This window comes from Glycine max, chromosome 7 (assembly GCF_000004515.6).
Source record: "Glycine max cultivar Williams 82 chromosome 7, Glycine_max_v4.0, whole genome shotgun sequence".
Taxonomy (NCBI): Eukaryota; Viridiplantae; Streptophyta; class Magnoliopsida; order Fabales; family Fabaceae; genus Glycine; species Glycine max.
Window position 1 is genome coordinate 44608873 of NC_038243.2, and position 11682 is coordinate 44620554.

The following is an 11682-nucleotide window of genomic DNA, read 5'->3' on the forward strand; positions in this document are numbered from 1 at the left end:
TGGTTTCACCTCATAAAAATATCTATTTATTATAAATTATAAATTTTAATATATATATATATATATATATATATAATTTATATTTATTTTATGTAATGCACAGGCTAAAATACAGAGTTTTAAACTAAACACACAATTAGAATTTAGAGGTGTCTGACACTTTTGCCATATCAGGCCCGCCAAACCTCAAAATGATTATAACTACATATGAAACATGTATAATACAAAAACAGACACTGTCCCTCCTTAATGAACCAAACCTTGAAGTTGTCCTATTTATAAATAATTTCACGAAAAGAGCGAGATTGATTTTATTTGTAAACAATAACTTATGATGACAATGATTTATAACTTCAATTTTATTATCAATAATATATAAGAAATATGATCTTAAGTTAGATTTACATAATTTCGTTTTATGATTTTCTATGAATATATATTTTACATATCGTTAGAATAATCTTATCTATATATATTGGATACACGTATGTGCAGCATAGGTGGCAGGCAATGGGGTGAGTCAGCTTCATAAACATCAAATAATAAATAATAACCAGAGCAGAGAAATCAAAGCCAAAGAGAAACTAATTAATGTTATAGGAAAAATCTAAAAAGAAAGTTGAATTTGAAGAACTATCTAGAAATAGTGTTGTAAAATAAAAACATAACATTAGAATTAGATGATATGATACAAGTGTCTAAGTGGACTTGTGCCTTCGATGGGTTGATCCCTTTAGAAGGCAAAGCCTCAGGCGTCTGCTTAGAGCCTCCAGCTTCTCAAACCTCTCGCTCTTTGGCTTCTTCTTCTTCTTCTTCTTCTTGTGCTTTTTGTCATCTTCTTTTTCTTTCTCTTTCGTGCTTCGCATGGGTGTTGCAAACACCTTCACAAATGACAATGAATAGATGAAATATCCATGAGAAGCACAGACATACAGCAGAACAAGTTGTGTACTTTAGTGTACCTGAGTGAGGGTATCATCAGCCCTTAAATCTTCATCACTGCCTCCTAAAGAAGAACATCTGCCCCAACTTTCTCTGTTTGAGCTCGTATATGAGCAACAATCTTCACCCTCGCCATTTAGCTTCTTATCCTATCAAATTCAAATAAAGGAATGCTAAAATGTGGACGGACATACACTCCTCAGTTTTAACTCCAAACTAGTCAAATTATTCACCCATTCAACCAATACTCAAGACCGCCAGTAATAATTTGTCTGACACATTTTCTTAATTCCAGAGACAGTGTTTGATAAGATTACCTGCACATCTGTATGCCCATCATTGCCATCAGTATCTTCTCCAAAAAAGGACTCCTGCATTACAAGTGATGAATGAATTAAACATAACAAAGTTTTTGAAAGAAAATAGCATCAACAGAAGGTAAAGGCATCCTACTACATCAGTCACCGGTGCAACTTCTGAAAGAAGTTCACTAACTGATTTTGTGCTGGAAATTGTTGGAAGCACAGAAGATGAACTTGCAGCTTCGGTTGATGCAGACCTCAGACTAGAGAGAATCTCATATAATAGGCTCTGGCATGAAAGCAAGAGCAAATTAGTTCCTGTTCTTCAGAAAGTGCTCAAAAAATAAAACCTTAATCATTTGACCATATTCATACGTAACCACGTAATATTTATGTTAATATTTCCAAAAAGTGAAAAGACAGTTGGCATCCAAAGACAAATGCTAATTATGATCCATGTATCAAAAAATGTTTTAGAGGTTTCAGGCAAGTTAAGGCCAAGTGATTCGGTATTTCTTCTGTTTTTCCATTTTGTTGATCTCGAGCTAGGTGAAACTGAGGTTGAAAAAAAGTACTACCTAGTCAATTAGGATGGAAATAAGGATGCTAAGGAGTGTAATTTGCATCTTGCTAATGTATCACTTCATTAGTTCACAAGCTGCACTCTAGACACAGTATAAATTCAGCTATATTTCTTATGGATCAAGCTTCACATAAGTGCAATTAGAATTTCAATATAAATAAATCTTAGCCATTTTAATTTTTGGTATTTGATCACGTATTCTGCAATTGATTAAGAAAGCACAAAATGACTAGTAGGCAGTGGTTGTAGGCAATAAATTTATCGAAGACAGAATTTAACTGAGCATGAAATCAAGACATGAATTTCTAAATGCAAATTACCTCGTCCACACCAGAACCAAGTTTTAGATCCCCCAAATCATAATATTTCTCAAGCTTATGAGCTCTAGGAACATTAGGAGGGTGAAGGACATTGTAGAAGAAAATGGAAACTGAATCATAAAAGAATTGTGGTCGAGACGAGTTGTGATCACCGTCAAATTTTATGACATTTTTGTCACCCTACAAAAATCAGAAACAATGATTAGATATTTTGGCTACCAATGGAAAAATGGTGCAGATTGCTTTCAAAAAATTTCATTCTCAAAGATTTGGAATAGATTAATACTGCATAGGCTTCAGAGATGAGATCAGAATGGTGAGGCTGAATGAATTTGTCATCGCTTGCATGTCCAAATAAAACAGGAATGAATGTCTTCGGTGCAACCTGTGGATTTAAAAAGAATTAATTTAAGATAGGCATGGAAAGAAAATGATTCTACTTAAAAATTTGTTTAGCCAGAAAATAATACCTATCATGCTCAGATTCCATGGTGAAAACATGCTATGTTTTTTTTTTCTCTCTCTATGATATGGAATCTCACAAAAAAATTCTAAGAGACATTTCCTTTAATATTTTTAATTTTCAATATTATATTTTAAGCAGACTTTTTTTCTGAATGTTAAAAAAATAATTGAATTTCTTTTAAAATACTAGTGACCTCACAAACGTCCATGCATATGAAATTGTTGCCTCAAGTTTCTGAGTCAATAAAATATTTTTTTTTGTTTTTAATTGGACACCTAGTGAAGACTAAAGTATCTAACACATGTCATATGGGTGATAGGGAGGTGTTGGTGTCAAAGATGTGTCCAACACTGCCTAAAACAAGGGGACTGTCCATGCTTCATAGGCATGATTAATGAAGTTTACATAATTACATTAATAATTTAAAAATGTTAAACAGCTTGAAATATGCTTCACCATTTTTCTAAAAAAGAAAACAAAAGAACTGCAAAACTAATACATACCTGCAAACAGTTCAGATTCATAATATCAAACTTTGCCTTCTTCTCAATAACCCTCCGCATGTACTGTACAGCCATTTTAACCTAATTGAGGCAAATCCAGCAGAATATAAGACTTAATAAACACACCAGAAAATCCAAGTTAACAGCTATAGGTTTTATTTCCATGTTGCTTGAAGGATTTGGAAAAGAAAAGCAACCAGCATGAAAGTAATAAAGCCATGCAAACTAAAAGTAAGCTGCTTGTACAGTTCCATTTTCCAGTAAGCACAATGTGATCATAGGATCTTTGGTGCCACTTTTTTCTTTCTTTTTCTGGAGGGCATGAAAGATTTCACTGACTGCAGAATATAGAGCAATCATTCCAGTCCATTCAATCAAAATGGGACAAGGACATGATTATCCAAATATCAAGGGAAATGTAGTGAAATCTAAAAGTAAATCAACACATAAATATTGAGTGATAGAACTGAAAATCAATATATCTGGGATCACCCCACCCTCACATCCCCAAAAAATCATTTCAAAAACTGCAATAATTGCCAAAGATTGCTACAACTAATGTATCCCTATCTTTCATATTTAAAATTTTCCAAAAAGAAAAGAAGACCAATAATTACCACAAAACCCTAGATCCAATATAAAATCTAAATCAAAACGGCATTCTTCAACCCTGTAAATTTCTATTTCTTTTATACCCAACTTAACAAAAAAATGAAAATTGAGATTCCTGTATTGAAGTCACAGTGCGTGTTTGCTCAAGAGGGTCAATCAAATCAATTTGTAAAACAGAAGACCCTCACCAAAAATCTATCAAATTCTTCAGCCAGTTAAATGCAAATTGAGGTATAGACCCAGTAAAATGGATGGAAAATGGTGTAAACACAAAGCTAAGTGCAGATACCCTAGGTCCTAGAAATTAGTTAGAACCACTTAACCTCACAATGCATGGCAATCTTCTATAAGTACAAATGAACAGCACATTTAGGCTGTGTTTGATTTAGGAGGAAGGGACAGAAATAGAGAAGAAATAATGTGAGTTTCATGTGGAGTCCACACCTCCTACATACTATAATTCAAATTTTCATATATAGAAGATATCTCTCCTATTTCCATCATCTCAACCAAACACAGCATTAGATGCATCTATAACAATGCAACATTTTTAAAGACTTTTGCAGTCTGAACAACTCTGACTAATGATGCACCCCATTTTACTACATGCACTGCAAATAGTTTCAAGACCTGTGACAGATATCATGCACCACAGCCTACAGGTTCATATCACTACATAACTATTTGGAAGGAACCATATAGAGTGCCTTTTTCCTCTTTAGAGTGAGCATTTACTACAAAGGGTGCTAGCATTCAGAGAGAAAAAGTGAGTGAGAGAGAGATTACAGTGAATTTAGGAAGCCGAATTTTATAAACATCCACAAGCTCCATCATGAGATCATATAAGTTCGAAAAGGCACTATCCAACACCATTCCAGCAATAGAAGGGTCTTCAGCTCCATAAAGAAGACTACATCACACCAAAGTAAAAGGGAATAGACAATTAAACTAGAGTTGTGAATATAAGGGTGGCTCATAATTACATGTATACAGAGTAAAGGTAAGACCATGAGATACTACAAAATCCAGTGACTTGGCCATCAAAATTTTTAAAAATATGTATTCAAAAGGGGGAAAATCAGCTATTTTCTTCTTCTTTTCCACCAATTTCTCAAAGGAACCAGCTAAGTGCTAATGAATGCCCTAAAATAATTGGTTAAGAATCAATGAAAAAAACTTTTATTGGAAATCATGATGGAAGTACACTGATAATATTTTTTCCCACAAAATTTCCACTTTTGATTTCTTAAACAGTGTCCTAAAGGCATTTGTTAGCATTCTCCTTTCTCAAATAATTTTTAAAAAAAAACTCCCATAGGGAGGCCTCAACAGTTTTGCCCACGCATACACATACAGAGATAGAAGGAGAAATAAAACTAAGATCATGAAATTATACTAGAAATTGTAGGGGTACGCATAGCAAATATAAAGTATCAAAGAAGCAGAAATTCATATAAAAAACAATATCAAACAAGTTAATTGGGAGATGTAATACCTAGTAACAGCACCCATTGATCGTCCCCAAAGACCTATACAAGATATTTGTTTGTTGCTCCTCAAATATGACACCACCATCTTGAGATCATCTTTCTACCACACAAAGGAATGGACACGTATTGGTAGTTTCCGAAAAGATGGAATATGCAGAAACTCAACTTAATAGCCAGAAATTAATAAACAGATAAAAACATGCATAAAGAGATAACTTACTTCATGCCAACCAAGACTAACATAGTCTCCATCAGATAAGCCTGACCCCGAGAAGTCAAGGGTAAAAACAGTAATATTTGAAGGAAGAAGAATTACAGCAGCTTCATTGGCATCTGCCCTACATCCACTGCATCATTGTACGTATGCACACATATCACAAGGGAGAAGAATAGAATAGCTAAAAAATAATGATCACACATATACAATTTTTTAAAAGCATCAAGACAATAACCATTTTAATAACAAATACCTGTTTCCATGGCAATATATAACACAAGGAAGAGAAGTATCTTCAGGAAAAGGAGAAGGAAGATAATGACTACATTTTAAGGTATAGCCTCTGGTGTTCTTGAGCTGCACAATTGGAAACCAGATAGATCTCACAGTAAACAAACAATTGGAATCATGATTTAACTATATACAGACAACAATAATTGCATGTAATCCTCAAATAAATAATGTCCATACTTGCCTCCAAATCCTGCCTTTGGTATGTTCGACCTGCAAGGGTGAATTCCTTTTCCCACAGGTACTGATCAGGGTTATACTCTGCCCTGTAAAAGTGATAAAGTAGATATAGTTGTAACTAAATTGGTTGGAAAAAGATAATTGCAAGTTGAGCAATGGATTCACAGCCACTTACATAGTTATTTACAGGCAGTAAAAAAAGTTATTAAGATCTATAGGGAAGACTGTCTAACATAGTTCATTGAAGATGATTGAGTGTGCATTTGGTTTACAGGTTTCACAACTTTCAAAACATCTCAACGGAAAAGCATATCTCTAATTAGATTGGGTTGAGCAAACGTTTAAACACTGAGACAAGTTCATTTTGAACACGGTATACAGTACAGAGGAAATTTAATCAAATAAAAACAAATCTACTAGTTCAAACACTGCTTATCAAGGAAAAAAAACATATTAAATAGGTAAAGACAATTTTGTTGCATATCAAGTACTTTCCCCCTTAATTCTCAACCACTAAGATGACATGGCCATGAAAATTTAATACGATTTTGTAAAAGTAAAAACAGGTAAGGAAATTAAAGGCAAGAGATAAAAATGAAAACAAGAACAAAAAAAAAAAAAAAAGAGTACAGGAACACACGTAATTACTAGGGTGGGGAACAAAATAGGAATCCTCTTGCTAGGAGAAAGAGCCCTAATGAATATGAGACAGTTAACATTCTCTTTCCCGTACCCATCACAATGGTACCTGCTTACTTAATAGTGCCATGCCACCAACCAGAGAAGGAAAAAATTAATACCTGGGAGGCCGAATAACGAAATTGATGAATTGCTCAATCATCTTGCTGCTACATGTAGCTCACGGCAGCTCCACCTCATGACCTTGCAAGTTGACCTCAAAGTCAATTAATTAGCCACCATCTTCGCAACTCAAAGCTCTCGATCTCACAAATTAATTTTACTCATGAATTTCCAGCGCCAGAGACACATTTACACGAGCTAAGCTACCAGTGCCCGATTCCTGAGACAAACAACACCAACTAGAAGCTAAGAAAGAGACTTTTGTTTGCATTGAAAAAAATAAAAAGAGTGAAACCCAATGCTAATAGTACTAAAAAGTTTCAAATTTTACAAGGAAGTTGGTCCCCAAGTAATTATATGAATTGAAGAGAGAGTGAGAGAGAGAAAAGAATCTTCATGCACTAAAAGCTCTTCCAGATCCAAATTCCCTCAAAAGTAATGCATATCCTAAAACCAGAAAAAAGCACAGTAACCAGAAATTTTCATTCACCCCCTCCCCCCAAAGAAAAAAAGAGAAAGAGAAAGGATAAAGTTTTGTTTAGACCCCTTGTGGTTGTAGCATGATTGCAGGGAGCAAACGACTTTATATATCAAATGTCAAAAAAATTCAAACTTGGGTCACTGGGTACACGTCAATTCAACAGAAGGGTCCCAAATGCAAAACAAGAAGAAGAAAAAAAAAAGGTGTTTACAATGGTAAAAGTTCGTAAAGGGAAAATGTGGGGTAAGTTAAGAGGCACGAATTCCAAGTCAGACGAGATCCCACATCCAAATTGCGACATTAAAGCCTATGGATGCAGTTCCCCTCTTACTTTGTTTCTCAACGAAGCTGCAAAGAATGGGGGAAAAGTAAACAACTTTACCGGATGGAAAAGTGGGTACGAGTTATTACCACCCAAAAGCAAATGCTTGTCTGAAGAAGAAGAAGAAGAAGAAGAAGAAGGAGACAATGACGGGAATGAATTGAAAAGAAGTTGGTTCTTATTTGTGGTTTTGAGAAAGTGAATTCAATTCAATGGAAGATGGCAAGTGAAGATGAGAGATGAATCAATGTAAGAAGAGTAGGAATAGCCAGCTGTCTTTCTTTCTGTTTATTGTTCATCAAAACGTACCTTCTTTTATTTTCCTTATTTAATTATTTGGTTAAATATTCTAACATTGTCCTTTTTTTTTAATTCTTACCTCTTCCTTCATACAACAACGTATCGGTAAGAAATTAAAAATGTTTTTATTGTAAATTTTAAAATAAGTTTTTCTTATATATTCTCTATCTACCAACTTTGAGATAACCTAGTAAGATCTTAGATTTTTACAGTCTAATTTATATATTTTTAAAATAAATATTTTTTCTGTTTACTAGATAGAAATCATCTAAATGTAATTTTTGAAGTAATTATCACAATAACTGATATTTTTGGAGTAACCTTTTATTTACACTTTAAATATATTCTAATTAAACTTATTTTTTTTATTGCATACATAATAACATGACAGGAAACGAAAAATAATTACTAAAAATATAATATTTATTATATTAAAAATATGAATCATGAGATATTTGAAGGGTGTCAGAACCAAATTTAAAAAACATAAATATCTTGAAATGTTATTAATCTTTTGGTTGTTTGTTTTACTGGAATGTTGTGGTTGTTTAATAAGTGACAATAACAAATTATTTTCTACACTACATAATTCGTTTAAATATAAAGTAACCTAAATGAAATGAATTCATGAAATATTTTTTATAAATTTATTATTCACTATAAAATAATTAGATTTTTATTTAAAAATAATTCATTTATTTATCATTGAGAATATTGTAACAAAACAACATATTTATCTACAATAAATATTTTGTAAGAAAATAATAACAAAATTTCAATAAGAAAATCCAGAAATGATAGTAATTTACATCTTTGTTACGAAAAAGAAAATAAATTTTTAAAAAACTTTATTTTGAAAAATGATTTTGAATTGTAAGAAGAGTAAAAAAAACACGAGACATATAGATATCAATTTGACCATTTTTCATTATGGTAACATGTCATGTCTGTTTCTCTTTTTTTCTTTGTTTTTTTTTATTTTGTGTAAAAATGTTTAAATATTTTGTTTTTCTTTCTCATTTTTAATTATTTGTTTATTTATATTTTTATAAATGGCTTTTTAAATTTTTAAATCTTTAATTTAATAATTTAAAAAATTGAAGACAAGAAAAAAAAATGCAATATATAAAAAATTGAGTGTATAATTTTTGTCTCAATACATCACAATGATACAATCTTCATTTTTAATGTCACATCAAGGTAAATATTATTTAGGTAGTTATCATGTTAACATGTATCTAAAACTTGTGAGTATCACATTACCTTCTTTTTTAAGGAAGAGTGTCATATTATTTCTGACATGTTATATAAGCAAAATTTCAGTTAAAAAAACAAATTATTATAAAAAAAGATAGCAAATTTATGAATAAAGGGTCCAGTTTGCACATTAAAAAAATCCAGGGGTAAAAAATTGAACAATAAGCAGTGACAGAACTAAAAATAAAAAATTGAACAATAATAAAAAATTGCAATACTACAAGAACCAACATGAAATTAAGTCTAATCCATTTTCTAATGTACTTTTTCAAACACATTCTTTATTCTTAGCTAACATTTATCAATAATCATACAATTAGGTACGTCTCATAAAAAAAAAGGTACGTCTCATTTGTAATTTAATAAATATTACTCATGACTTTATAGTTTAATAATTTTCAACCACCAATTAAAAATGTCTTAGAAAATATGTTAGCAACATTTCTCAAAATATTAGCATGTAACAATATTTTCAAAATTATTTTAATAAACATTTAAAATTATTAATTTATTTTATTTTTGTTTGAATAATAATTAAAAACAATAATACTTGTAAAATATATTTGAACGTTTGAAACAACTCTCAATAATTTATTTAAAAACAATCAAAACATAAATAATAGATGAATTATTATATATATTCATCAATATACATGTATTATATTAATATGTGATTAATTTTTACTTTAAAATATTCATAAAACTAAAATTAATATATATTTCTAGGCAATAAATTATATAATAATTATTTTCTAAGTATCAAATTTTTTATTAAATTTACATTTAATAAATATTTGGTTTATTTATTATTATATTTAATATATACATTGTATTTAATGAACATATTATATTTAATATTTACAAATATAACATTTAATTTTACTGTTTAAGTGGTTTGTATACTTTATTTAATAGATATACTATTTAATACTATTGTTGTGGTTAATTTTAGGTATATACAAGATTCATCCGTCTATATTTTTTTAACTACGGTAATTAAGGTTTTGCCTCACTGACGGGATCGCTAGCATCCCCAAGAGCTTCTAACCTTTATAGGCATTAAATTATATAATAATTATCTTCTAAGTATTAAATTTTTATAAAATTTACATTTAATAAATATTTACTTTATTTATCAGATTTAATACTTACATTATATTTAATGAACGTATTATATTTAATATTTACATATATAACATTAAATTTATTGTTCAAGTGGTTTATATATTATATGTATATTACTATTAAATTTAGTGAATAATATATAATAACTATATAAAAATTTAATTAATATATAATATATTTAATAAATAAATCACATTAAACTAATATATAATTAATAATTTTTTAAATTATTTATGCATTGTGTTTAATGTTGTTGTAATTCCTTTTGTAAAATTAAGGACATGTTTGATAGGAAATAATCAATAAATTATGTTTGATTAATCTATATACTATATTATTTGAAGTATTTATATGAGTTTTATGAGAACCAAAGAGTTTTATGAGATTTCTGCTGATTACTTTAATTATTTATCAAATTAAATAATCTAATTATAATAAAATTTATTATAATAAAGAAAAAATAATTTAAAAAAGTTAAATTCTCACCTCTTTAGCCATAAAATTATTATGAAAAAACCTAACGAAAAGTATTTTTGAAAAATATTCTTTTTTAAAAATGTTATTTTTTTAAATAGATAAAAAAAACATGAAAAATATAAGATTTACGATCTAAGATCCTCGTAAAAGTACAATTTTTCCAACCAAACGTGAAGAAAAGGACCATATATATATCATTTAATTTCATTGTTCAAGTTATATATTACATTTATAGTATTATAGAAGTAACAAATTGCAATATTTGAAAATAAAATGTAAAAGGAAATAAATGCATTATAAATTTTGTTTTTTATTTAATGATTTTTTTCAAAATAAAATTTATCTTCGATTTTGAAATTTGAAGTTCATCTATAATTAATCCACAATAATTGGGACGCGTTTGTTAGAGAGAATTTTTTGCATTTTTGGGAATCAACTATTATAATTGGAAATATTAATTAACATATATAAAATGTGATGGGTTAATCTTTAATATTTTAGGAATATTTTTAATATGAAAGTTATGATGAAATTAGAATATAATTTGTCACATTTGCATGTAACATAATTTTCCTGCTCCATTAGCATCAAGAATAAAAATTATATAGACAAAGGAATATAATCTTTCAAGGAATTAAAAATACTTGAAATTATTTTTTTATAACTTAGAGAATAAATATTCCTATATCTATATTTAAAAATGTAGATTATATTAGTTTTTTATTCTTTTAATTTATTTTTTGGATTGAATTTAATCTTTTAATTTTTTAAATCAATTCAATTTAATTTTTTACTCTAAAGGATAAGACATCATATTTTGTGGTGATTCAAGATTATACTGAGTGATTTTAAACCGATACAAAATACATAAATAATTTATCTTTTTTACTTTGGAGACTTAAAATTTAAATTTTTATTTTTTGGAAATAAATTTATCAGTATTTTACTTATTCTCTCTCTGATAGATAGAAATGAATATTTACTCAGTTAAAAAAAAATGTAAGATGATTAGA

The 11682-nt window shown here is 29.2% G+C and overlaps 1 protein-coding gene across 5 annotated transcripts; it reads right to left on the reverse strand.

Annotated features, from left to right (window-relative positions):
* Window positions 1-576: 576 nt before the first annotated feature.
* Window positions 577-7805, reverse strand: LOC100809573 (uncharacterized). 5 transcript variants are annotated; one of them, XM_006584059.4, is made up of 14 exons: window positions 7571-7805; window positions 6707-6927; window positions 5911-5992; window positions 5689-5792; window positions 5439-5565; window positions 5224-5318; window positions 4515-4638; window positions 3117-3197; window positions 2434-2532; window positions 2148-2327; window positions 1396-1533; window positions 1260-1313; window positions 963-1091; window positions 577-881 (listed from the first exon to the last, which is right to left on the reverse strand). In XM_006584059.4, exons 2-14 carry the CDS (start codon window positions 6745-6747, stop codon window positions 699-701), a joined length of 1437 nt encoding a protein of 478 aa, XP_006584122.2. In that variant the 5' UTR covers window positions 6748-6927; window positions 7571-7805; the 3' UTR covers window positions 577-698. The 5 variants fall into 5 exon arrangements, with proteins under 5 accessions (XP_006584122.2, XP_014633777.1, XP_040873393.1 ...); XM_014778291.3 differs by having other exon boundaries at window positions 1399-1533; window positions 7571-7792; XM_041017459.1 differs by having other exon boundaries at window positions 1399-1533; window positions 7039-7792.
* Between the last annotated feature and the right edge of the window lie 3877 nt (window positions 7806-11682).

Coding starts and splice junctions, on each gene's coding strand:
- LOC100809573 (XM_006584059.4), bottom strand. CDS start 6,747: ATGATTGAGCAATTCATCAATTTCGTTATTCGGCCTCCCAG. Junction 5,993..6,706: donor TTCGTTATTCGGCCTCCCAG/GTATTAATTTTT, acceptor TCACTTTTACAG/GGCAGAGTATAACCCTGATC. Junction 4,639..5,223: donor TCAATGGGTGCTGTTACTAG/GTATTACATCTC, acceptor GGTGTGATGTAG/TCTTCTTTATGGAGCTGAAG.